Source organism: Pezoporus flaviventris, unplaced genomic scaffold (genome assembly GCF_033815535.1).
Source record: "Pezoporus flaviventris isolate CSIRO_AGI_PZ_B2104156 unplaced genomic scaffold, CSIRO_AGI_Pfla_v1 ptg000030l, whole genome shotgun sequence".
NCBI classification, from domain to species: Eukaryota; Metazoa; Chordata; class Aves; order Psittaciformes; family Psittacidae; genus Pezoporus; species Pezoporus flaviventris.
This window is the reverse complement of record NW_026892578.1, coordinates 1,478,623-1,503,755: the sequence shown is the minus strand read 5'-3', so window position 1 is coordinate 1,503,755 and position 25,133 is coordinate 1,478,623. Positions and strand designations below refer to the sequence as shown.

The window sequence follows — 25,133 nt, the reverse complement described above, 5'->3', positions numbered from 1 at the left end:
AAGGGACCCTACTGTGCTGTGTTCCCTGCTCACAGATCCTGGTCCAGCCAGTTTGCAGCCTAAATGTAAGGCAAAAGGTAGAAGCTATATGCAAAAAAGGGGTCTGCACATACATGCACAAACACAGGTATTAATGGGGGGAAGAATACTGAAAAATACAAAAGACAACAACCTTAATGTACCCTTTTGTTATGTCTTTGTAGGAAATACATGAAAGTTCAGTTTTGAAGGGGAATTTCAAAGAAGATAATGAGGTTTTCTTTGGCTGTTTGTGTGAAGCCCCATCCAACAACAGACAAAAAAATAAGATGCTCCACTGAAAATCAAAAAAGAGGCTTATACAGTTTATCAGATGCTGCTCACAGGAGATTATACCTCTCTGCAGAATGAATAATAGAGAGAGAGAGACTCTGGAAGGTTTTAAAATTGAAAAGAGAGAGTGGGTAGAGTTGATGCAATACAGAAATGGAAGAGACTGAACTTATTCAAGACATGGTTGCACCAATTCAAGCCACGTGAGTATGACTGCATGGTCCTTTCACTTTTCCTGCCTTGCACTGGTGTATGATGGATTAGGTGCTTGATGGCTCAGAACACTAAATCAGAGGCAAAACTAACCCAGCTAAAGGAGTGACCAATTTTTAGTCAGTTTAACAGTTTAAACAGGCTTGCTGTTGGCTAGGCAAGCACCTAAGTCAGTGGAAGGCATACAGAAAAGGAGAATATAGTTGTTGTCAAAGGTACTAACTGCCTTTCTAGCAAGTTGTTATTGCAGTGGCTCTACTCTGGCTGTATTGTACAGAAAGAACCCGAAGGACTTGGACCTACCACTTGATATATCTGTAATGTTTCTGGGTTTGGATATTAGTGGCTCTAGGTCTCCATCACACCCTTCTGCTGGGGTGTGCAGCTCTTGTAGGGAGGGAGAGCAAAGGCTCACACCTCAGGCTACTGTTCCTCATTTCCTCACAGACAAATAATGGCTTCTGCTGAAAGAGAGAGGGAGTCTTGCCCTTCCTGCCGTCTCCAGGTGCATGCTCCTATTCTCCTCCCTGCTGCTTATCGTAGGGTTTGAGTCAGAGAACTAATCTGGCAAGAAAAGGAATAATTTCATGTCCCTGACCTGTCTAGCCATATCACCAGGCAAATGGTGCTTGATGCAAGGAAGGGAGTAAGGAAGACGTGATGCCCTATTGGCTGTAGCAAAAATTTATGTCAGTTAATATGGTCTGGTGCCTCTGCCATCTCAGGTCAGAAAGGGGCATACCAGTCAAGTCACAAAGATCCTACTTACCAAAACTATCTGTGTTGCTGAGGGTCATAGCCTTGCTTATTGTTCTCAGTAGGAAGCTCCATCTCAAATGGAAATCTGATGCCAGTTCTCTATACTCCTCTTTATTCCTGCTTGGCTGCAGATAGAGCAAAAAAACTTCTTTATGGCAAAGTTGGTTAAAAGAATTCATTATTGTGTTGCAGACCATTTCCCTGTACAGACTGCATACAAAGGTGGAACAAAAAAGGTGTTTTTTTCTGGTTTGCTTTTTTGTCAGAATCCTAAAATAAGTTGAAAGGGACTTTTGAACATCTAATTCAATCTCTTGTCTAAAGCATGGCCAGCTTAGTTTAGGCATTGTTCACCCAGGTTCTGAATAGCTGCGGGATGGAGGTTCCACAGCCTTTCCAGGTTACTTCTTCAAATGCTTAACTACTCTCCTGGCAATTGTTGTTTGGTTGGTTTTGGTTGGGTTTTTGGTTGGGTTTTTTTGTTGTTGCTTTGTTTTGTTTTGGTTTTGGATTTGTTTTGTTTTGTTTGTTTTTGCTTTCTATCTATTGGGAATTTTCTTTGCTGAAACTTGTGTCCATTGCCTTATGCCCCATGACTGTGAACACCCAGGAAAAGCTCTGTTCCATCTTCTCTAGACCATCCTTTGAGGTATCTGAGGGTTCTGTGATTTGAAGGCACCACAGAACTGCAAAGTACTAGTCTTAATTAAGAATAAAAACTAGGAAATAACCAAGCTAAATTTACCCTACTTCTTCAGAATGAGAAGAAAATCCCAAACCCAAACAAACCTTTAACCACCACCCAGACCCAAGTTAATTGGGCTGGCAAGCAGCAGAATTCAGCAGTACCCTTAAGCTACCACTAATTCAGAATCAGCGATGGAACAGGCGTGGTAGAATTGGTAATATATGGAAAGGTGCATTATGTAAGGATGGTCATACTTGAATCTTTCACAGGAGCTGTAGACATTGTACTAGAAATTATCACTCTCCTACCACCTGCTAAAGGTCAACAGTTTTATGAATCAATGTTTTCAAGAATCAGGAAGTGTTCTCTTCATTTTTACTAACATTTTTCTTCTTAATTTTGGTTTAATAGGAACTGTTAGGATATGTGGCTATGAAATGAGAGCAGATACTAAAACTGCCAAAGTGGATATATGCACAGAAATAGGCTTGTAGTTGTTTGCACAGATGGAATTTTTGTATGCCAATTAATTCTCTCTTTTTCGGCTGCATGCATAAATTGTATTTATGCAAATCTGCAGTCTGGTCAGGTTGCTAGTGCACAATGTAGCTCCTGCAGAGTAGTGACAGTCAGCGTGTAGCTGGATAATTTGTATGATCACTCTTTCTTTTCTGAAGTTATTAATTATATACCTGAATGACAAAAGCATGAAGATTTGAAGACACACAGTTCAAGAGAACCCGGATATCTGTGGAAGGTGTCAGCAAAGACACAAAGTCATTCAAACCTACGAAATATAGAAGGGAGATCATTACATCAAGTGATTGGTTTGCTTTTTGGTTTGTTTCTGCAGTTTTTGGCTTCATTTTTTCTTTCTTTTATCTTTAGCTTGAAACATATTAAGACATCTGTTTATATCATTTTGATTAATATAATGATACTGTTCATTTACTAAGGAATTGTACCCTACTTTGAAATCAGTCAGAATTCACATTTATGTCCATTTCTACTGTATCTGCACTGATCTAGTGCATCATGGCAAAAGTGGCAAGAATAAACACTTCCAATGTGAAAGGTGGAATTTGGTTATGTGCAATGACAACATACTTATCTGAGATTTTATATGGTTGAGAAAAGAAAATATTGGTTTATCTGTTGAGGGGGAGAAAATGGTTTCAAAACAATAACAGAAAATGCAGAATATTCTGTAGACCAACAGAAATACAGATAATACTGCTACATATCAGGCAGCTGTTTCCCCGAAAGACTGGGACCTACCACCCAGTGCCAAAAGGTACATTACTGTGGTTCCTCTCTAAATTTATGCCCATCTAATGAGACATCTTACTTCAGGAAGACATATGGATAGGGTCTGTGAAACCTTGCTTATTATAAATAACAGTTTGGAAAAGCAAAGAAAACAAAGAATGCAATATATCTGCCTTGGAGAGAGTAAGACCATCATTAATATAATAAGCAAATTTAACAAGAGCATTGCACTTGATTTCAAGATATAAATAAATACTTTTTAAATGGTTCTTCTGATGGTTCTGTGAAGAAAGAAGATCATTATTCCTACTGAAAGAAGTGATAATAAGGCTGTGGCACATCCCTTGTCAGCGAGAAAGTCGGTGGCAGAGCAAGAATAAAGAGCTGAGATTTCTCCGCATCAGTTCTGTGCACAGCCTAGTTCAACTTGCCAGTCTCTCGCTAATAATTTAAATGGCAGCCCACTAATCTAAAAATTAACTTGCCATTATGTTGCTTTCTCTTTTCATTAAGCTGACAAAGGCATTATGGCATGGCTGCATACAAACTGTATTTACTGTTTACAGGCTGCAATACAGCAAAAGGAAACGAATGTGGAAGGGCTTCGTCCAGTTAAACATAAAGTGTTTTAAAATCTGGCCACAAGAAATTATTCAGTGCACTTGAATTAATAACAGAGGAAAATGTGAAATGCAATGCTTAAAACTTCTTTTTTTTTGTCAAAGAAAAGAATAAAAAATAATATCCCTGCTTGTCAACATTCTTCTAGAAGACCCCACTGCTGCTGCCACAGGAAAACCTTTAAGTGAGAGTCAGGGTGGAAAGCCTTTCATTCTTAACCTTTAAAGTTAGAAGGGTAATATTACATGCTCCATTCTCAGTTCTATTTGTTCTTTTCCAGCACTTCGAGTTACAGCAAGTCTGTAATTCCCATTAGGGCAGACATAATGGGAAAACAAGAGGAAACGCTGGAGCTTTAACAGTGGCAAGCAAGGGCTTAAGTGAATACACAAAATGTATCAAAAAATTATTACATTTGAGTTCTATGTCATTCTGCGGCTCCTCTGGACTCCTAAATGCCTTTTGAACGAGGTTTCCAGGAATATCCAGAAATCCCTGTTCGATGACAGCATGCAAGTCTGATCGCAAAACAGTGACTTTGCTGTGGCTGTTCAAGACTGTTCTCACTGTCTATAGAGAATAGGAAAACAGTTAATGGCTTTCATTTTCTCAAGCCCTTAGGTCAGTCAAAAAGCTTCCTTTATTCAATACTAGACTTTACATAACCAGTCTCCAAACTGGGGGGAGAAAAAAAAAAATCAAAGGAGATGAATCTTAAGTTGTCTTTAAGAGTTTTTTGTTCTGGGAGATATTCTTTTCAATGGCACTCTGCGGTGTTGTCTGTGATGAAGCAGACAGGCCAACATAACTGAAGTGTCTGGGCAATTGCCTGGCAATTGGTTCTGCCTACAGTTATTATAGCAATGCCAAATAATGGTATTTTGTCTAAAACATTGAATGGCGTTTCGAGGCCGACTTTCCCGTCGATGTTATCTGTCCTTAGCACATGTTTCAATTCAATTCAAAGGCAGGTTTTCTAAAGTTGCTCAAACCTTTGAGAAAGTAAAAATAACATTAGAAATATATTAGTTAAAATAAAACTAGTTGGAGTTTTATCACATTTATCTGCTTGTGTGTCCCTGCCCACAGCAGGGGGGTTGGAACTAGATGATCTTAAGGTCCTTTCCAACCCTAACTATTCCATGATTCTATGATTCTATGAGCTGGATGGCCACACGCAAAGAGTTGTGCTCAATGGCTCAATGTCTGGCTGGAGACCAGTAACGAGTGGTGTCCCTCAGGGATCGGTGTTGGGACCGGTCTTGTTCAACATCTTTGTCGCTGACATGGACAGTGGGATTGAGTGCGCCCTCAGCAAGTTTGCCGATGACACCAAGCTGTGTGGTTCGGTTGATACCCTGGAGGGAAGGAATGCCATCCAGAGGGACCTTGACACACTTGTGAGGTGGGCTGGTACCAACCTCATGAAGTTTAACCATGCCAAGTGCAAGGTCCTACACCTGGGTCGGAGCAATCCCAGGCACAGCTACAGGTTGGGCAGAGAAGAGATTCAGAGCAGCCCCGCAGAGAAGGACTTAGGGGTGTTGGTTGATGAGAAAATGAACATGAGCCGGCTTCAGTGTGTGCTCGCAGCCCAGAAAGCCAACCGTATCCTGGGCTGCACCAAAAGGAGCGTGACCAGCAGGTTGAAGGAGGTGATCCTGCCCCTCTACTCTGCTCTCGTGAGACTTCACTTGGAGTATTGTGTGCAGTTCTGGTGTCCTCAACATAAAAAGGACATGGAACTGTTGGAACAAGTCCAGAGAAGGGCCACGAGGATGATCAGGGGACTGGAGCTCCTCCCGTATGAAGACAGGCTGAGGAAGTTGGGGCTGTTCAGCCTGGAGAAGAGAAGGATGCGTGGAGACCTCATAGCAGCCTTCCAGTATCTGAAGGGGCCTATAGGGATGCTGGGGAGGGACTGTTCATTAGGGACTGTAGTGATAGGACAAGGGGTAACGGGTTAAAACTTAAACAGGGGAAGTTTAGATTGGATATAAGGGAAGAAGTTCTTTACTGTAAGGGTGGTGAGGCATTGGAATGGGCTGCCCAGCAAAGCTGTGAATGCTCCATCCCTGGTGGTGTTCAAGGCCGCGTTGGACAGAGCCTTGGGTGGCATGGCTTAGTGTGAGGTGTCCCTGCCCATGGCAGGGGGGTTGGAAATAGATGATCTTAAGGTCCTTTCCAGCTCTAACTATTCTATGATTCTATGAGTCATTTGTGAATGAATCTGGCTTCATATTTGTCCCCAAATGTATTACTCACATTTGCAAACAATTTTCAGCTTAACATTTGATCCTAATCTGTCACTCTTTTATTATTAATTGCTACTATCACACAGTATTCCTTCAGATTCTTGATGAAATGATGAACACAGGAAGGAAATTAAACCTGAATCTGCTAAAATTTGTTAATCTATACATTTAGTCTCTTATTTCCATATGGAAATCAGTAAGATCCTAAAGCCTTTGCTGAATTTTGTGCTTTTATATGCATAATCCATGTCCAGATGAAAAATACTTTTTGTAAAATTCAGAAAAACTTCAGGATTCATACACATTTTAATAAATCCCATTCACCATGTGCTTGCCATGACCCCCAAGTCAGCAGTGAATGTAGCTGACCATTTGTTTGCAAACAAAATTCCCACTCTAGCAACTCTTCGTCATTTTGCTAGCTTTATCGAAATAGCAAAAGCACTCTGAGTCTCACTCCGTAATCCCCTTCAGGTAAGTTAAAGACAAAGTCTGTTTTCTTATTTTACTTGGAGTTTCCAGTGTCAGGATTGCTGCTACTTGTGACAAGAACACACAACCCAAAGGCTGGGAACTACCAGGGGCAGTATCATCAGTGTGATGCTAACACCCAGCTCCATGCTCCAGTATTTTAGACTGGTCCCTTCAGCCATTGCTCTTCACTATACTAACTATAATTCTCTAGGTGACAGAGCTCCACCTCTGACAACACTTAAATACAGTTTACCAGAGGCAGCAGGAATCAGCCCCAGGAAATGACAAGCATCATATTCACATTCCTTTCTTGCAGGGAATTTGCACCTTTTTATGCTCTAATTACTTGCGCATGTCCAGGTAGTAGCAGCTGTCAGCCTGCTTTATCTACACATGATGGGAAAGTTACTTTTTTTTTCTTTTGAATGATGAGCCTGCCAAAATTGTTCCCATTTTCTTACCAGGTGGCTAAATTATTGCAAAGTACTCTACAAGGGATGGTTTGGTTGCACTATTCAGAGGCTACAGCTGCACAGCTCCTCTGTAGTACTTCACCTTAGGAGCACTCTCACCTGCTTTGACCATCAGTCTGCAGTTGAAATTCCAGGTATGTTTTAGACAGAGAAAACTGAAAGGATGATTAGAAATATCAAACGACTCCTATGTGAGAAGATGAGATAAACCTCAGCTTTGGATAGAAATAACTGAGGAAGGATGTGATGGAGGTTTGCAAAGAAAGCTATGCAACAAATAATCAAACCCTGGAACTCACTACCCCAAGATGTTGGGGATGCCAAAATCAAGCTTTTAAGTACCAAAATGTGGATATAGCCTTCATCTCAGATTGCTGGAAGCCAGGAGAGTACAGTGAATGTGGACTGAGGTGTCACTTGCTCCGGAGGAAGGGAACATCTCATAAATAGTCCAAACAGCTTGAGTGAATGAGATACCCAGCTTTTTATTCCACAGATTCTGGAACATACCTTAACCATGTTAGCAAGGTCTGTCTTTCTCCTCAGTCTTTTTATAAACACTGTAACTTCTGTTAAAGAAGAAGAGGCAGATGTTTGATGTAATTAATATTTTACAGTCTAAATGACATCAATGAAGACAGTTTTTTTTTAAGCTAGAAAGTAGATCCCATGGGGAGCTACGGAGGCTAAGGGAGGGCACAGCAGGGGCACACAGCCAGCATTATGGGCTGGGCTGGGGACCCTCACAGTTTAAAGCTTGCCAGTGGAAGCTGGCCAGGTCACCACTCTTCCTTCACTGTAAATCTGTTAACCCCTGACACACAGTAAAAATACTTGCAATATTTTTTTACATTAAATACTTCTTAATCAAGACTGGTACTCTTTTACATGCATGGTTTAAGGTGAGTGAAAGCAAAGCAACATTAATTCTACACCTCCTATATTTTGTTTGGAGGGTTTTCATTTGCACCTTCACAGCTATAATTCTGCAGCACTGTTAATATTAGTTGGTTTCTTTGGTTCTATTTTTCTTCTGTTTATATTGTGTTGTAATTATGACAAGCATCACCCAAGAATATCCTTTTTTAAGAATAAAATATAAAGTCACTGATAATTACAGGAAAAATGAGTATAAAGCAATTTGCAAACTTCTGTAGACAGGCAATGGGTTTCAGGTGAAAATGTCTGTTTTCTGAAGTTTGTGAAAACTAGAAAGACCAGAATGTATACACAAAGGGTTGCAGCTGATTAATCAAGTATACCTCCATGTACACACATTTTAAAAACACATTACTAAGTTTGCTCTGTCAAGCACTCAGATGTAAGAAAGGCCAGAATTAAGAACATCTGCAAGTCCTCCTTGAGGGTATGAATGCTAATGCAATCTTTTGTCTACACAGAAGCCCTGCTTTGCCACTGAGGAGTTGGTCTTCACCCACTGAACAACTGAGCAACATTTCATTTTAATCAGAATCTTCAGCATCATATATAAATATGTGTATATATGTAAATACATATTTACAAACACACACATGTAGATACAACTTCATATAGTACAGACTTTTTCAAATCCTCCTTTAATGACAGAGTCATGGCTTCCTTATGGGACTATGGGGCTTTTTCCCTTTATACTGAACTTTGCTATAGCCATTCATTAATTTATTTGCATAAAACCACATGTGAAGTGAAGAGGCAGAACAATACCCAAATTTCAGAGGGCAGATTGCATATTATTCAGTTTTCTACACAGCCGAGAGACAGATCTTTGGAAAGATTCAGGCAAATTTCAATTTACCATGAATTGGGAATAATTTTGGCTTAATTTGTTCTCACACAGTATCTGAGACTATTTGTTTTTAACTGTATTCCAACTAATTGTAGTCCTCACTAATATGGAAGTTACCTCAGCTAAAAAGATTTACAAATAATTTATCTGAGTGTCATAACACGGTCTTCTCTGCAGTTTAAGCAAAGATTATTTTATGAAAATCTTTATTACTCAAGCATACCTTTAGATTTGGATGTTTGGAGCTGTAATGGAAAGTGTTCCAAAGCATTAACCATCCAAAGTTCAATATTTTTACTGAACAATCTGATTGACTTAATGTGTTGCAGAGGCACCTCCTCCAGAAAATCGTGAAGTAGGATGTTCTCCATTTCCTAGAATACACATTGATGGATCTGCATATGACTGGTGTGCTACAGATGTTTACAGCAGCATGAAACAAAATTGTGTTGATAGTTTAAACGTTAATGTAAAGAAGCCCCCTTTTTTTTTTCCAATTAAGCAATAGCTAAGCTACATTTATTAGCATGAAGAAAAAGATTCTAACAATAAATGTTGTTTCCTAAATTAATTACTAGACACTACTTAATAAGCAGCAAATTATTTTGATCAGAATACTGCATATTTCTATGTGGAATATCACCAAACAAGCAGTGTTCTCAAAAGAAAAATACCTCTCATAATTTGGAAAACAGTTATCAGTTGAAATTTCAGTCATATAACCTCAGGCCAGAACCACAGACCACATTTGTAACAGCATACTCTATTGGTATTGCGGCCTTTCAAAGGAACATATAGCAGCAAGGTGGCAGTAATCGCAAATTCCACTGGTTCCTTTCAAAATCTAAACTGTGCTGTCTCACAAGAAGCCAGAACAAGACTTGAGGTACGAGTGAAAATCCCATTGCACAGCACACAAGAAACAGCTGTACCTTCTATCACGTAGAACTAACAAAAAGACAGAAACACATAATAACATAATTACAACATGCAAGTGTGTCCACAGTACCTTGAATAGCTGCCTGTCATAGCTTTCCAACAGTTGGCATACATCTGGCAAGGACATCAGTGCTATCTTTCCAGGTGGCAGAGACTTCCAGAATGACATGATACAGCCTTCCACCTGTCATGCAAAGTCCTTTATGAATTTTCACTCATTTTGCACTTGTGAAATGTGAAGTGTAATTCAATAAAGCAAACACACAGAAGCACAGGAGCAAAAGAATGACCGGGGAACTGGGCTCTTTGCCTGGCCCCATCCTGGCTGGGCTCTAGCATAAGTGGAAGCATCCTGGGGCTGAACCTCACAAGGAAGAGGAAGAAAGAGGAGAGAAACAAAGAATTGTGTCATGGATATGTGGATATAATGAAAGAGATGTGTCCATGGCCTCATGTTTTGTGCTGGGCTCAGACCTGTTGATGTGCCAGGAGTGCTCAGGGTTCCCAAATAATTTAACTGAATGCTCCTTTTGTCTATAAATTATCATCTCCAATTGGATCAAACCATAGAGATTTCATCTCTATTTGAGATTGGATCAAACCATAGAGTAAATAAGTCACACAGAAACAATTTTATCCTTACAGTGGTTTGCTGTCGTCAGAGTGTTATTAAAGCAAAAGCATACCTTGTCAAGTTCCCTCGTTCTCACCATATGTAAAATGACTTGACAATGGTTGTAGTACTCGTTGGCAAGCAGTACAACCTATGACCAAAAAAAGGGTACAAAAAGATCTCACAGGCAAAGGGCTGACTCTCTTGATCACCGAAAACAAGAACATACCATTTCATAGGGGTATTTCTTCGCTAGCTCTGGTTGCTCCCAAAGACAGAATCTGCTGGATTCAGGCCAAAGGTACTGAAATCTCTCTTGTTCAATCTTAAGAAAAATGACAGATGGAGAACAGTGCAAATTCTTGCTCTCAATGCATCAGAATTTATTTTGAACAATAATAATAATAATAATAAAAAGATCACAATTATCTTGTCAGTCCTGTTAAAAGTATGAAGTACTTTATTGAAATTGTATAACATATTTTTTTAAGATGTATTTCTTCAGAGAAATACTTGTCTTTTTTTTTTTTCAGAAAGTAAGGGTGATTGAAAGAAACAAGTATGGCTGACCAAATATTTAAATCCTAAGCAGTACATGAATTTCTTTTCAAAACCAGTGAATATTAAATGCTATATGTATCTTTCACATATATGTTCTATAGCACTCAGGTCACAGTTGTAACCTTCTGAACAAGGCTGCAGATAGTTGGCTCTGCTGTTGGGGTGACAGCACATTTCTCATCAGCTGTCATTACATCTACTTTAGAGCATCCATTACTGCACCCGAGTGCTCCATAAAAATAAGACAGGCATCCAGTCTCTCCTTTTTTCCTCGCTTTGGTGCACGTAAGTTTGTTGCTCGTGCTCTGCTGGATGATTTCCAAGAACCTTGGTGTCAAGCCATCCCATGACAGGACGCTTATGGGAGACCTGCCACCAGCTAGACTTGTATCTGCCCTTTTAGTGAGCAGGGTTTGCTCTCTTTTGTCTGAATCACTTCCCAGTATTTAAATACTTATGATGCCAATAAGGTCTAGAGCACATTGAAAAGACACTTCCTCAGCAGCATGAGGGTCTGTTGCCATGGGCCTCAGACAAGGAAGGCTGTGCTCCACTAACTCCCCTAATATTCAAAACCTGGGCTGTCAGCCACGATTTCCACTCACAGCACAGATAAAATTATTTGAGCTGACGTTAAGGCAACAAAAATATTTTGCTACCAGGTGAAACAGGAAGGGGAAGTAAGCATTTAGTGAGATTATCAAAGATTATTTTGAAGATGGGTTAACAGTATTTCATCAGAACATGTTATATAGAAGTTGTAATTAAGCACACAGCTAGACATTTTGTTGTAAGTCTGATGTATCTGACACTCACCGTTCTTGTTCTTTGGCTCATGTAACCAGGTTCATCTCCATAACTCCGGGTGTCTCCACTGTGATAAAATATAAAAAGCAAAACAAACCTGAAAACTTTTTAAAAGCTCACTAATTTATTCTGTATTTAGTAGAAAATGAGCTCAAACTGGATAGAGTGGACTAGGTTGGAGCATTGTTTGGGAAACAAACCCTGTTCTCCTTCCTGTCAATCAGGAGCTGCATGGTTTTCTAATAAGTCTGAAAACCGACTTCTTCATTTTAATATGAAACTGAACCATTCATTACAAAGACAGCAAGGTATTAGCCATTCAACAGTGCAATGTCTTCCAATGTCTTGAACCAAAACTGTGGGGTTTTGTTTGTAGTTGCAGTTAATTTGGAATGATAATATTCATAAACATGCAAATAATGAAAACATAATCACCTGTGTGCTTTGATTTCACAGTAATTACATTTTCTGCCCCCTATATCAGTTTAAATGGCATTTTGTTTCTGACTTTCTGCCATTTACTTTGCATGGTCAGAAGTCACCTGGACCTGCAAAGGCTTGACCATTGGCTTTTGGCTGAAAAGCCAGGGATTCAGGCACAATAGGCTGCTTTCTTGCTTTACCATCTCCTACTTTCCCCCTGCCTGTTTCGCTGAAGCTAATCCTACAGGAGAGAGAGGCAATGTTGCTAGCAAAAGGGATGAGCTGTGAGAGTTGGATTCCTCCAGTAAAGCCCCCATCTGCTGCAGACACCTGCTCACTGTCTGTGAAGGCATTTCAAACGCCAAGGTCCTTCTGGACTCGGCTGTTTTGAAGGGTGACAGGCAGGAGCTTTGTAGAAAATGCACTTCCACTGATGGCTGCCAGCACTCAGGCCATCTAATCAGATCCTGGCTGATGGGTTTTGCTGCTGTGATGTGTTATAAACCAGGGTACTACCACACGTCCTGAGGGACAGAGGAGAAAATGTAAGTGTTTATCTGCTTGGAACCTGAAAACGCCTCCTCTTGCTCCTCTGCTGCCCACAGGACTGACCCTTGGCACCTAAAAAATTACCTTTCCCTCTGCCACTGCTTTCTGCCTTGAAGGCGGTGCTGCAGCGAACAACCAAACTGGCTGCCCAAGACAGGGCATAACATTGATGCTGGGTACGTTTGGTAAAGCTATTGACTCTTTCTCCCAGACATTTTTGAGCTGGTGTCTGGACAAAGGGAAGGATGTGTAAGCAGAGATGTTTCATAGCGCTTCTTTCAAATGGGTCCTTCCTGCAGATTCCTGAAGCCTGTGAAAAAAAATTAATGACTATTTTCCAGCTCCTGCTTTCCCTGAGAAGGCAGCCAGCTGTATCTTCTGCTGCTGCTACTATGGCAACACGTACCAGCATCACTCTCCTCTGATGGGCTGGCTCCCACGGCAGGCAGGCTCGCCTCTACCCCTGCCATGGGGATGGTGAATTGGGAGAAGGGGAGCTGCATGGGTGCTCCTGTACCCCAGCAGCTAGCTGGGAGCTCACTGACGATTAAGTGCAAATACCAACAAAAAGCTAACATCTATGTGCACCCACTGTTCGAAAAGGGGGTTCAGACTCACCTGGTGCCTGCAGAGGTGCTTGGCTGCCAGGCAGAGCTGCTTGCTTTGCATGGAGAGTGGTACCTGGGTAAAGAGAGGACACACAAAAGAGGAGGTGGGTGGGAGAACGGAAAATGTGTGACAGCAAAATCACAATGAGTTTCACTGTACGACTTGCAGAGTTTGGATGATGCTATGGGCTGGGAACTCGAGCTAAAATGGGAAATACAATGGTGGGGATGACAAAAAGACTAACAGAGGAGGTGAATGAAAGGGAAAATGAAAGGACGGAGGGTGGTAAATGTGCATGCTGTTGACTGTCAGATTATACTGAGATTAGAAAAACTAATTTGCTAGAATCATATCAGATTTTCTTTATTAAAAAATCATGGGTTTGCTTCACTAGGAAGCCAGAAGCCCAAGCCTTGCCTATGACCAGAATCATTAAGTAACTCTTAAGAAACCAAAACCTGACATTTTTTTAACGTGGCTGTACTCTGAGCCAGAGCAAGTACGGTTTTAGTCAGAGGTTGTCCTCAAAGCTCCCATTCCCTCTCTCTATAGAGGGCACCCTATTGTAGTGCAAATCAGTAAACACCATATTCCCTTAAATCTCCGTAGTACATCTGTAGACCTCACTGATCACAGTTGTGTTTATTTACACTACTTTCATAACATCATCGTCAGAGCTGTGGTGCACGTATCTTCAAAAAATCCAAGATTTCTAAATGAACAAACTCACAAGTGCTGTATAAGAGCACTGTCATCCTTCCTCAGCCAACACAACACATACGAGACCCTGCTGACTATCAAAAAGCAAATGCCTTCTTTGTAGTCAAAGGCAAACCATTATAATCTTACTGCCATTTCTATGACACCAACAAGCACAGCTCCCAACCTGCCAGATCCTACATGGGCTTAGTTCCTCCCTACCAGCACCATGTCGATTGCCAGCTATCTCAATATGGTCGAGAAATAATCCTCTCAGTAATTAGAGACCAGCATCTGCACTGCACTGAAATGATACATTCAAAATTTTCTTCACTGTAACTTGGAAATTTCCACACCAATGCACTCTCAAAAATTGAGATGCTGGGGGTTACATACCCCTGCTGCAATTACACAGTTATCTCTGTGAGATCATTTATTCTTGCAGGTAGAAAAGTCTTCAAGTTTTCATTACTCTTCTTCTAAATTTCTCTTTTCTAATTAAAAAAAAAAACAAACACAAAAAAAAAAACCACAAAAAACCCAGAATTTGTCATTGCTGGTTCAATTGACTTCATTGGTTCCTGAAAAATTAATTCTGATTTCAGAAGGTACTGAACCCTACCGAGAGGACAGTAAAGATGAGGTGTTTCCGTGATGTGTTCCTATTCATTTGCAAAGAATATGCAAATCTCAATGCAGATGGAAACAAACTCACTTACTTGGTTGAAGCTGCTTATTTTGTATGTGACCTTATTGTTTCTTTCATGGTTGTGCTACTCATGCTTCTCTGGCTTGTTTTGTGCTTTTTTACTCCTCTGTTTTTTCCCCACTGTGCTTTATCAGACACTTAGCAGTTATTGGGATGCCCAGCTGCCCAAGTGTTGCAGACCTGCCGATTGGCTTGGGACAGGGAAGTGCGTCTGCAGTTAGAGTGGAAGCTGTTCTAATTTCAGATGTCTAGCTTCACACAACAGCTTAGTGACTTTTTATAACTGTCTTAAATGAAGGAAGCATCAGACAAGACAATTTTGTAGTTCAGAGATTTTTCTATTGCAACTAGAAAAATTATCTTTGTCTGAATATTATATATATATACATTTAACCAGAAAAGTTATCCTAAGAAACTATATCAAGCTCACTAGATGCTGTATAAATGTTAGCCCTTACCCTGGAATACACCTCCTTTTCCTTGTTTTGACCAAATGAAATCTAGCTTTTTAGGAGTAGGGGTCTGGCCAGTCACCTCTGGCAGGTGGTGGAGAAGGAGAGAGTTCTGCAGCCTGAGCAGTGGCTCCCCTACAGTTAACCATGGACCATAGCATGTTCCCCTGTCCATGAGAGAGCATGGCTCCATTCCATGAGGAACGCTAAGGACACAAGTTATGCTGGCATTATGTAGTGCTTCTGACTCCCAGCAGTGAGTAAAGTCCTTGTTTCTCCACATGGCCTGGATTTAGCCAACATCACTTGTTTGGTTCCTCCTAATTTTTGTAATTTTTCCTCATGTTTCTATGCTGGGAGGAAAAATAAATTTTGAAATTGTTCTCATCTCTTCTATGACCAGAACTAGCAGCTTTCCTGCTATGCACAAGTGAGGTTGCTGTTTCCAAGTGAAGCTGCAGGAAAACACCTTTCTTTCTCTGAAGAGGAAAGATCAGCAGAGACACAGCCAAGGACCTGCAACTTTCCTCATTACGGATGTCAAATCTTAGGCCTGTCCTGGTTCTACTGGGTACATGGGCTGCAAGGGATATCACTTCAGTAAAGGTCTTATGGGAAACAAGCCTTGAGTTGCGTATGAATAATTTGCTTGGTCTCACAACAGCTGACTGCCACTTGATCATCCGCAGAACCTGATCCTCTGCCTGTCCCGTTCTTTACCATTGTCACTTTATGGGCTTCTGCAACATTACTCTGCTGTAAAACCCATGGAGAAAGGCAATAAACCTATTGGTATAACTTTTCCATCCTCTTGTAGAGCATGCATTCAATTAACTGACTATAATGTATCACAGACACTGAAATGGGTTCATCATCACTAGAATGTTCAGGTGCTTAGTAGACTGACTTGTATCCCTCTGAAATTCATGTTATAGAAAAGTGCTATATCTCCATATTATAGAATGGAAAACAAAGCACAGAATTTATCCATATACATATTAAAGTAATGTGCAAGTCTACAAGAGAGTAAGGATACGAGCCAGGTCTCCAAAGTTTAAGACATAGGCTGCACCTATTTTAATTCTCCTGTGCACTTAAAAGGAGTGTAAAACTTTACAAAATGTAAGCATTTCCTTTCCATTTTTCTGTGGAGAAATGCAAGCCTGTGGTTTCCTTATCTCAACCATGAGCTTCACTATGAGAACTGCTCGTTACCTGCCCACAACTGGACCATGCTCACGTCTACACTTTAGTCCACCAAAGTATCTTACGTTCATCAGTTATTTTTAGACTTCTGATTTTTGCAATCGATTTATACTCATCTTACAGATTTTCTCACTGTTGCTCCCTTACAAGAGGTGAGTTAAAGACCTTTATAAACAGACGATATATAGACTGTCGTGTGCCATTTAATGTTCAAACATTTTAAAAAGCAAACCTGTGATAATTTTTTTCAGACAGAAGAGTGCAATAACTCGCATAAAAGGAGGAGTCCTTCTTGATAGCTATTCCATCATAATGATACCTGGAAAAAAAAAATGAACTGGCAACCATATGATTTTCAACAAGTCAGCAAATAATTTATACTCCTCCTTTGAAAGCCAATGAGATTTCTATTTAAATAGGAAAAGACCAAGTAAAAAACCCACATTTGTTTTTTAAATTGTGTTGAAAAATTATTTTCCCCAGCAGAAGATAATTGCACAAACTCTGTACAAACTCTTTTTAATAGGATTTGCCCTGGAATGATAACTTGTTTCTAAACAAAAAAACTTAGGCCAATGAATCGGGTGCAGCAGGTTTGTACAGGAGAAGTAGTGAAGTCAGGGACCAGAGCCTCAGCTGACAGAGCTCCCCATATCCCCATGGAAGTTGAAGGATTTAGTCCAGTTGTTCCACAGCCATTCATGGTACCTTAGGGACTGGGTTGCCATCAGTGGAACTCACCAGACCTTCTGTAGGCTTTATCCCAAACTCAGTAAGCAGCCTTATAACCACCCCTGCTACTGAAGTGCTGCTGCCAGCTGGCTCTTCCCAGGCTGGGTCTCTGGGAAGGCAGGAGAGCAGCGCAGCGCTTTTTGGAATATCAGCAGCCAGCAGAGGGTAACCTTCTGCTGATGGGAAGAGCCAGCGTGGAGGCTGGGGGCTATCACGCACCCTCCCAAATCCTGCCAGCTACACGGAGAAGCCTGGGAGTGTCTGCGGTGAGGCACTCCCAAAATAAAGGATCTCGCTGGATCAAGCTGATAGCAAGTCCAGACTAGTGGAGAAAAGTCGCAGATCAAGTAAGGGCATGCCATTCTCAAAGCCAGTGCTTGACAGCTATTCAAAATGCTTGTAAAACTACCGTGTCTCAATGCCCTGGAAATACCCCTTTTTCCTCTCTGGGTGTTCAGAGTGTGATTGCAAATTTGGACATTGAACCAACAAAAGACTATAGAACTCTCTGTGCTCTCGAAGAAGAGGGAAGGGAAGAGAAAGGGCATGTAGGAGGAGGATCTGAGGTGGTCTGATTTAAACGTTTTGAAACTGTTTACAACATGTCCTCTGACCACCAGTTCACACTGGGTCACTCCATAGATATGTGCGAGGATGAAAAGCACAACACAGACATTAATCATGGCTGCCACCCCCGCGCATCCCAGAGCCAGGCTTTCCTGACCCAGTGTCTCAAGAGCACTGAGTAAGGTTGTGATGTCTCGCAGATGCCTCACACAGGCAATGCTGCAATAGCCAGTACAAACTGGAGCACTAGTATTTTAAAAACCAGTCTGATTTGGAATCCATACCCCACCACAGCAGCCCCAAAGTCGTGGCTTTCATTGAATCAACTATTTTAATGTACATGGTGACATCAGGAATCACTCTGGATCCTGCAATGTATTACAGACTTGCAATCAGCAATTCAGCTGCTGTATTAGTGCTGGAGCTGAAAATTCAGCTATTTTTAGGTTTTATTAGAACAGTTATAAATAACATTCTTAAACAAAGGATACAAAAGCAATACCTGGTACTCCCTCTTGTGCCCAACCTTCTTGTCCCCAGCCCCGGGAAAACTAACCGAATAAGCTGAAAGAACCAAACAGAAAATTAGAGGTGACTTGGTAAATTCATTCTAAACTGCAAAAACATATCTGCTACATGTTTTTTTCTCCTTAATCACTTCTTTTGCTTTCCATCATTTGCAGGCCGATACCTGTTCTTGCATACTTCTCAAATGGTAACTGTGGAACTGAACTCAATCAGGTTTTTGTGGATTGAAAGCTAAGTAATTTAAGGGATTACCTCCCTCAGGTAGGAATTGCGTTAGACTAGTCTGGTTTACCTTGCACTGAAACACAGTCAGTGCACACACCAGGAGACCACCCGCAGTGAGATAGGATGTATCAGTTAAGGGAACTTGAAGGTGCCATGATTCTTCAATACTTTGCAACCCTTACTCATTTGAGTAGGACTTACTCAGACAAGAGACTCAGACACTTACTCACTCACTCTTGCAAGGAGTATTTGCAGGATAGGGCCTGACTTATCTATTTTAAAAGGACCTGAACCATCAAGCTGCAAAGCAACCTTTTGACCACCGTGGTGGTAAATGTGAACTGAGGTCAAGCAGCATCTGTCAAGGTTAGGTCCTACACAGTAATAAGATACTGTCAGGGTAATAATCCACTTCACTATGATTATTCTGCATGAACTGTCCTGTGAAGACAAAGACTAACACAGTGCAGCTGGAGCTAACATTCCCAATATAGCAGGGACAGTGGGTTGAGTAATCCGTGCTAGCAAGGAGTGAGGATAGCTTCCACTCAGCAGCACAAAGCTTACTCTGTGCAAAATGCATTGTGCTGGTCCAAAGGCCTGCTAAAGGATACATTTCCCTAACTCACACTAACATGGACCTCCGGTTTTAACAGTGTTGGAGTGGTCCTGTTCTCTGCACATTTCTGCATGCACTCTGCCCCAGCTGCTCCCTTTCTCAAGCTGCTGTTTTAGCATAATCCTGTTTTCCTAAAAGGGCAGCCTATGAAACCGGGGCTCCTGTGGCATGAGACGCACACTTCTTCCCACTGCCTCTTCTACAGAGACAGTGGTGCATTTGGACAGAGGGATAGTTAGGATGGGATTACTTGTATCTTAAATCCCCATGCTTTGATTCACGTGGGACTTGACTGCAAAAGCCCTGGCAGTCGACACACATGTAATGCAGTCATGTTACTACAGCTTGATGAATTATTAATAGCTCAGACCATTAGCTAGGCTGTGGTAACTGATTACATGTGTGTATTTAGTTTAAACCAGGGTTGCTGCAGTTCCAGCCCTCCTCAGCCTCTTGCTGCACAGTCCCACCCGCTGCTGTGGAAGGATAAACCATTCCAAGCCACTGGGGAGCTGCACCCCAGCTTGCTCACTTGGAATGTGTTAACTTTTACCGCAATGCACTGGGTCAGTTAAACCCGTGAGCAAACAGTTGCAAGCACCAACCTATAGCAGCTGTGGCTCATCAACTAAGCTCTCCTGCGTGACCAGACTCATGCTTCATCCATGCCTGTCACAACTTTAAAGTAAAATGCATTAACTTAAACCTCAAAAAGGCTCAGTTTATAGGTGGTAACTCAATCATGCTGGAGCACCTGAAAGTGTACAGACAGGATGGGATTAATCTTACCTACGTGGCTACGAGGTAGAGGTGTCTAAGCTAGTCACTGCAGGCTTCATAGTCAATGGAGAAAAACAGGGAGTTTGAGGCACATTTAGACTCATAGAATCATTTACATTGCAAAAGACTTTTAAGATCATTGGGTCCATCTGTACATCATCTGAGCTGTCTGAGCTGCCTGATTTAGGGTGAGAGGGATCTTACGTAACTACTTATTTCTCTCCACTGGCTACCAAGAGATTTTAAGGTAACTAGCTTCATGGCAGATATCTACAGTGAGCCAGGCAAATTCTACTCATGGGCTTGGCTTGTGGGTGATGATCCATTAAACTATGGTGATCAATCACACTAGATCATTCACTCAAATCTTAATTTTAAGTAAGAGTGATTTAACTTACCTTAAGTTAAAAAATTAGATTCAACTGAACTGAGAGAAATGATTCCTAAAATTAGGTTATCCACAAAAATGAAATCAATTTCAGGTTCAAGTTTTACTTAAATTATTTTGGGTTTGTATTAAAACAATCCTTAGCACTATTATTTATATGCTATTGAGCACTAATAGTGGTAAAAATAGGAAATTCTGAACAAAAAGACTTGAGCAACAAATAATCACAAGGCATTCTGTCTTCCTTACTTTGTTAAATAAAGTTGAATAGCTACGAGTGTTCATTGCAATTGGGATTTTAAGTAGTAATTCCCTGTAGGTTGTATCAACCTCCATGTATTAGAAGAGTGGAACTGTTTAAAGGAGATTGGGGTTTACATCTGCATTTGCTTTGCTTGGATGATTCTATAACAACTTTTTTAGGGTGTGTTTGAGCAAAATCTCTCCAAGTATACTTAAAATGGAAAGTATGAAATTATGTAACAACTAAAGGGGTCTTTTAAGGACAGGAGATTCAGTTCCTAAGGACAAATTTATTATCTTTGCACCATTTACCCTGGTAAAACTTGCTAAAATATATTGGCAAAAGAAAGCTAGTGTAACATACACCAGTCCCTTGAAGAAAATAAGCTCCATCACAGGTAATGCTCTTTAGTGTAACTGCATATACATGAAAGCTTACCAGAAATCCATCAGAAAAGACACAAACGTAATACTTAATTCTTCTCTGTTACTTAATATTTTTTGATATCTAGTGTGTATGTTTAATAATCAGATTTCATGTTTAGGTATCTCTGCTTCTTATCTTATATATCCTATCTACTCAGTACCTTTCCAAAGGTGGCTGAATTTACTTGACGCTTGAAATACGGACTGCAGCTTTCCACATACAATTCATATAGTAGCCAACGGGGTATGGTGCTTCCTTCACACAAATAGAAGTTATCAGCTATCCTTTAAAATAAAAACAGCAATTGGTTTATGTCAGAAGAAAGAATTGTTAGCTTGTGATTTTAGTAGCTCATATTAAAATCACATATTAAAGTATGTATTAAATTAATCACATATTAATATGTATTCATATATAATTATAAGGGGCATTTTTTTTACTTATAAATTTTTGCTTTCCTCATTTCCAAAGTGTAAGAGAGATCATGTGATGCTCTGCTAAGGAAGTAACTATATCTCATAATATTTAATAAAAAATCCCAACTAAGCAAATATCATTATAACATTAGCACCAAAACAGAAAGTATTGGCATCTGTCATACGATAACTGTTGTTATATCAAAGGATGTAACTCTGATCTTCTAATCAGAAAGGTCTCCACTATACCAAAGCTAATAATATGAGCATTTTTCTGTCTAAAATGTGCAATATGGTGTTTTGGGACTGAGAGTGCAAAAACTATGAAGGACCAAATTCTGTTCTCATACAGCCTGACTGCTTTTAGCACAAGTTTAATAAGAGAACAGAAATTTAATTTTAGTTACTATGTAACAGAACTGCCAGGATTGAAACTGGTTTAAGTGCTTAAATACTCATCCTATGGCCAAATCCTTTACTCATGCTACTTACTAGAATGGCCATAGTCAAGTAAATGCAACTACTTATGAGAATAAGGTGAGGAAGATGTAAACTTAGTTACTTATTAGCCTGAATTAATACCTTCACCAGGAAAAAAAGACCTTTAATTATGAGATAATTCCAATGGTTTCGATGTCAGAAGATAATAGCCTTCTGCAGTACAAATACCTGAGCAAAGCTGGAGCAAAGACACAGAGAGATTAATTTCCAAAGCTTGACACGCTGATTGTCTGACAATGTTTTCTTATTCTGACTCTGCTTCCGTTATACCAAATGATTTATGCCTATTTAATTAAATTATCAGCTGAATGCTAGTGGAGCACAGTGCCAGTTACTCACTGTGTCTTTACTGATAATCAAGTCGGTTGGGAAAGCAGACTTTTCATAATCACCAGGTGAGATAAGCCAGCTGGATTTTAAATCAGAATCCTCTCTTTTATTAGTAGCCTGATTTCAGGTGACCCAGTGTTTATCTCTCTGTATTAGCTGTATTGGATAAGGTCTCCAGCAAACTGGCTTGCTAGAACAGACTGAAAAAGAAGGCGGTCACTGTGCAGCCTGCTGATGTCTAGATCACGTTTTATTCACTCCTCCTTCCCTTTCTCCAGGGAGGAAGGCTGACTGCCTCCCCCCAGAAAAAGGCCCCAAATGTTTCACTTTTACCTCCTCGTAGCCCATCTTGGCTGGTGATGCCAAGTGCTGGGGCTGATCTGATCTGAGCTGGGCTGGGCTCCTGTCAGCTCCTCACCACCACCAGCTATCAGCAAAGGATTCACAGGTAGGCATGAGCAAGAACCTGCACTAAGGAGAGGGGATCTGCTGCCCTAATGGGGTTTTTCCCGTCATGGGGCTAGAGTGTAAATGAAATTTATTCTAGATAAGAGTCCTGACTAAGCTCTGCCTCTCAGCAGGCAGAAATACTTGTTTCTTTTACAGCAACCATCTCAAAACCCTCCGTAATTGAGCAGTCCCAGAGGAGATTAAATCAAAGTCCAAATTCATCCTTAATATAATACCACAAGAGTCACTGGAAGTGCAGAAGAAATTAATTCATGCTTCAGTAGCTGCTTTCTGCCAATAATTTAGCCCCAGCACTTAACTATTTAGTGACAAAATATTTGGGAATTTCATTTTATTTATATATTGCCTATTAAACTGCCATCCTTTTTCAAATAATACATTCTTAGTGCTGACAAATGATACAAAAATACTGTCCATCAGGAGAAAAATCCACACAGAAAAAAGCACAGTGCTCATCTTCTTGACTATTAGCCCCGAGTTGTTTATGGCATGCATCGAAACAAAACTGTTAGTAAAGACAACAAAATCAAAAGGAGAGAGTGGTAAGGAAGGAAGACGGAGGTTAAGAAAAGCACATGGGGAAAGACCTCCTCCATTTATTTACTACCTCGAGACCTCCTCCATTTATCTACTACCTTCTATCCACACTCTCTTGTGAGGTTTGTTATCTGGTCAGTTCTAGGACCTCACATGGACTCCAGGTTTTGGGGATTTGAACCTTTGGCAGCCAGACTTGCAAATCTGCTGTTAAAACCATTCTTGGACCAAAATCTGGGCTGATACTGTTAATGCACCAGCCCTAAAATGAAACTGAGTATTTAGAAATTTTCAAAACATGAAAAGGTGATTCAGAAAGTTGTTGTGATTAAAAAAGAAGAAAAAATCAATTCGTCCTTCAAGGATTGATATGATTCAGTTTTATGCAGTGTCTAAAACTTATTGGATGGCCTTGGCTGAGTCTCTTCCTTTAGTCCTTTCAAAATGGGAGTAGTGGTATCTATATCACAGCAAAAGCACAGACTAACTCCCACTTACCCAGATATTACTGAGAGGGGGAATAAAAAGATAGATCTCTTGCTGTCAAGTTAAAAGTTCGTGTGTATGTTTAGTTACAGTTTCACACAAAGCTTCAACACTGTTTACTAGCTGGACTCACCCGTGCTTGGGGAAAGAAGGAAAGTAACCCTGGTTTCCCTTCGGCTGTCACGTCTCAGATGACACACATCTCAAAGCTCAAGAAAATGATGGTGATAACCTTACCCCACCCCAGCAAGTAACTCACTGAGGAGTTCAACCATTACCTTCACCTCAAGGAAACATAACCTTGGAGGACATCAAACACAGCATAACTGCAAGCTGGCGTACCTCTGGCTGTGCAGCATCACAGCGACCTGCTGTGCACTGTCAAAGCACACTGACCAGCAGTGGTCCAGCCAGTGGTCCAGCCAGGGGTGGTCCCACCAGCGGTCCAGCAGGGGCAGCCATTGCCAGCTGCACTGCAGCATCACATCAAGTGGATGGCAGCTCAGGGGCCAGATGCCCATCCATGGGTAGGCTGAGACAAAAATCTCATTTCCGCCATGTAAACTTCCCTCCACATCAATGAGACTTGTATTAGGAGATGGAATTTCAGGGACATTTCCCTGCTTTTGTGGCACTGTTCATGCACCACTGTGATGATGGAGCCTTTGCAGCAAACCAGACTTGCCCTATGAAATAGCGATAGGGGTTAGAAGTGGGACTCCTTCCCTTCCTGTAGCAGGCCCACTGGGCAGGTCCTGCAAGCCCCCAGGCACGGTGGGGACACACATGAGCCACTCCCCCGTCTCCCAGTGCTCCCCTTCCTGTCCCATCCGTGGTTCCCCAGCAGTCCTGCCAGCCCCATCCCCAAAGGGGGAAGGCAGCCGCACGCACCAGTGGATGATGGAGAGATGCAGGAGGGAAGTGGGGCTGCCCTGGGACATCCTGGTGGTGGCCGGGCCAGGGAGGGCAGGGCCGTTGGGTACCGGCCAGCCGTTGGGGCGGCGGGTGGCCCATTCCCCACCCAGCCCCCACCCACTGCCCTGCCTGCCCGGGGCCCAGGCCCAGCGTGCTCTGCATCCAGAGATGAGTTGTATAGGAACCGCAGGTGAGAAATGAATTATACGTAAACCAGGAGGTGCAGAGACGCTGGGAAGAGGCCTAAATGTGTGTGAGTGCTGTCTTAATAGGCCTTGCACGCCTTCAAAACATTGTTTTCAGAGTTTTCTACCAGAATGCTGTGAACTCCCATAATTGTTTAATTTCTCTTTGATATAGGCAGATGAAAGGGATGTCTGCTCCGCTGAAACCCTGTAAGCACTTTTCCATTGCAAGTACCCATTGTGCAAAATGAGCTTTACGGCCATGTGACTGGTGGAAATAAATTATGTATGGCTGGAGCGTCTAAAAGCTTCCTAGTGGATGGCATTGGGTTACATCAGAGCTCAGCTTCGCAGAAACTCCCTTGG

General features: G+C 41.2%; 1 protein-coding gene across 1 annotated transcript in view; it reads right to left on the bottom strand.

The window, feature by feature from the left end:
• Nucleotides 1–24,670, bottom strand: part of RFX8 (regulatory factor X8) — a 30,865-nt gene extending 6,195 nt beyond the window's left edge. Inside the window, 14 exon segments of the mRNA XM_061459606.1 lie at nt 1,295–1,409; nt 2,665–2,759; nt 4,276–4,432; nt 7,575–7,633; nt 9,074–9,224; nt 9,860–9,973; nt 10,476–10,553; nt 10,632–10,727; nt 11,780–11,837; nt 13,361–13,423; nt 16,650–16,736; nt 18,219–18,280; nt 21,087–21,210; nt 24,559–24,670. Coding sequence (XP_061315590.1) covers nt 1,295–1,409; nt 2,665–2,759; nt 4,276–4,432; nt 7,575–7,633; nt 9,074–9,224; nt 9,860–9,973; nt 10,476–10,553; nt 10,632–10,727; nt 11,780–11,837; nt 13,361–13,423; nt 16,650–16,736; nt 18,219–18,280; nt 21,087–21,210; nt 24,559–24,608 — 1,309 coding nt within the window. The 5' untranslated portion in view covers nt 24,609–24,670.
• Nucleotides 24,671–25,133: the final 463 nt, after the last annotated feature.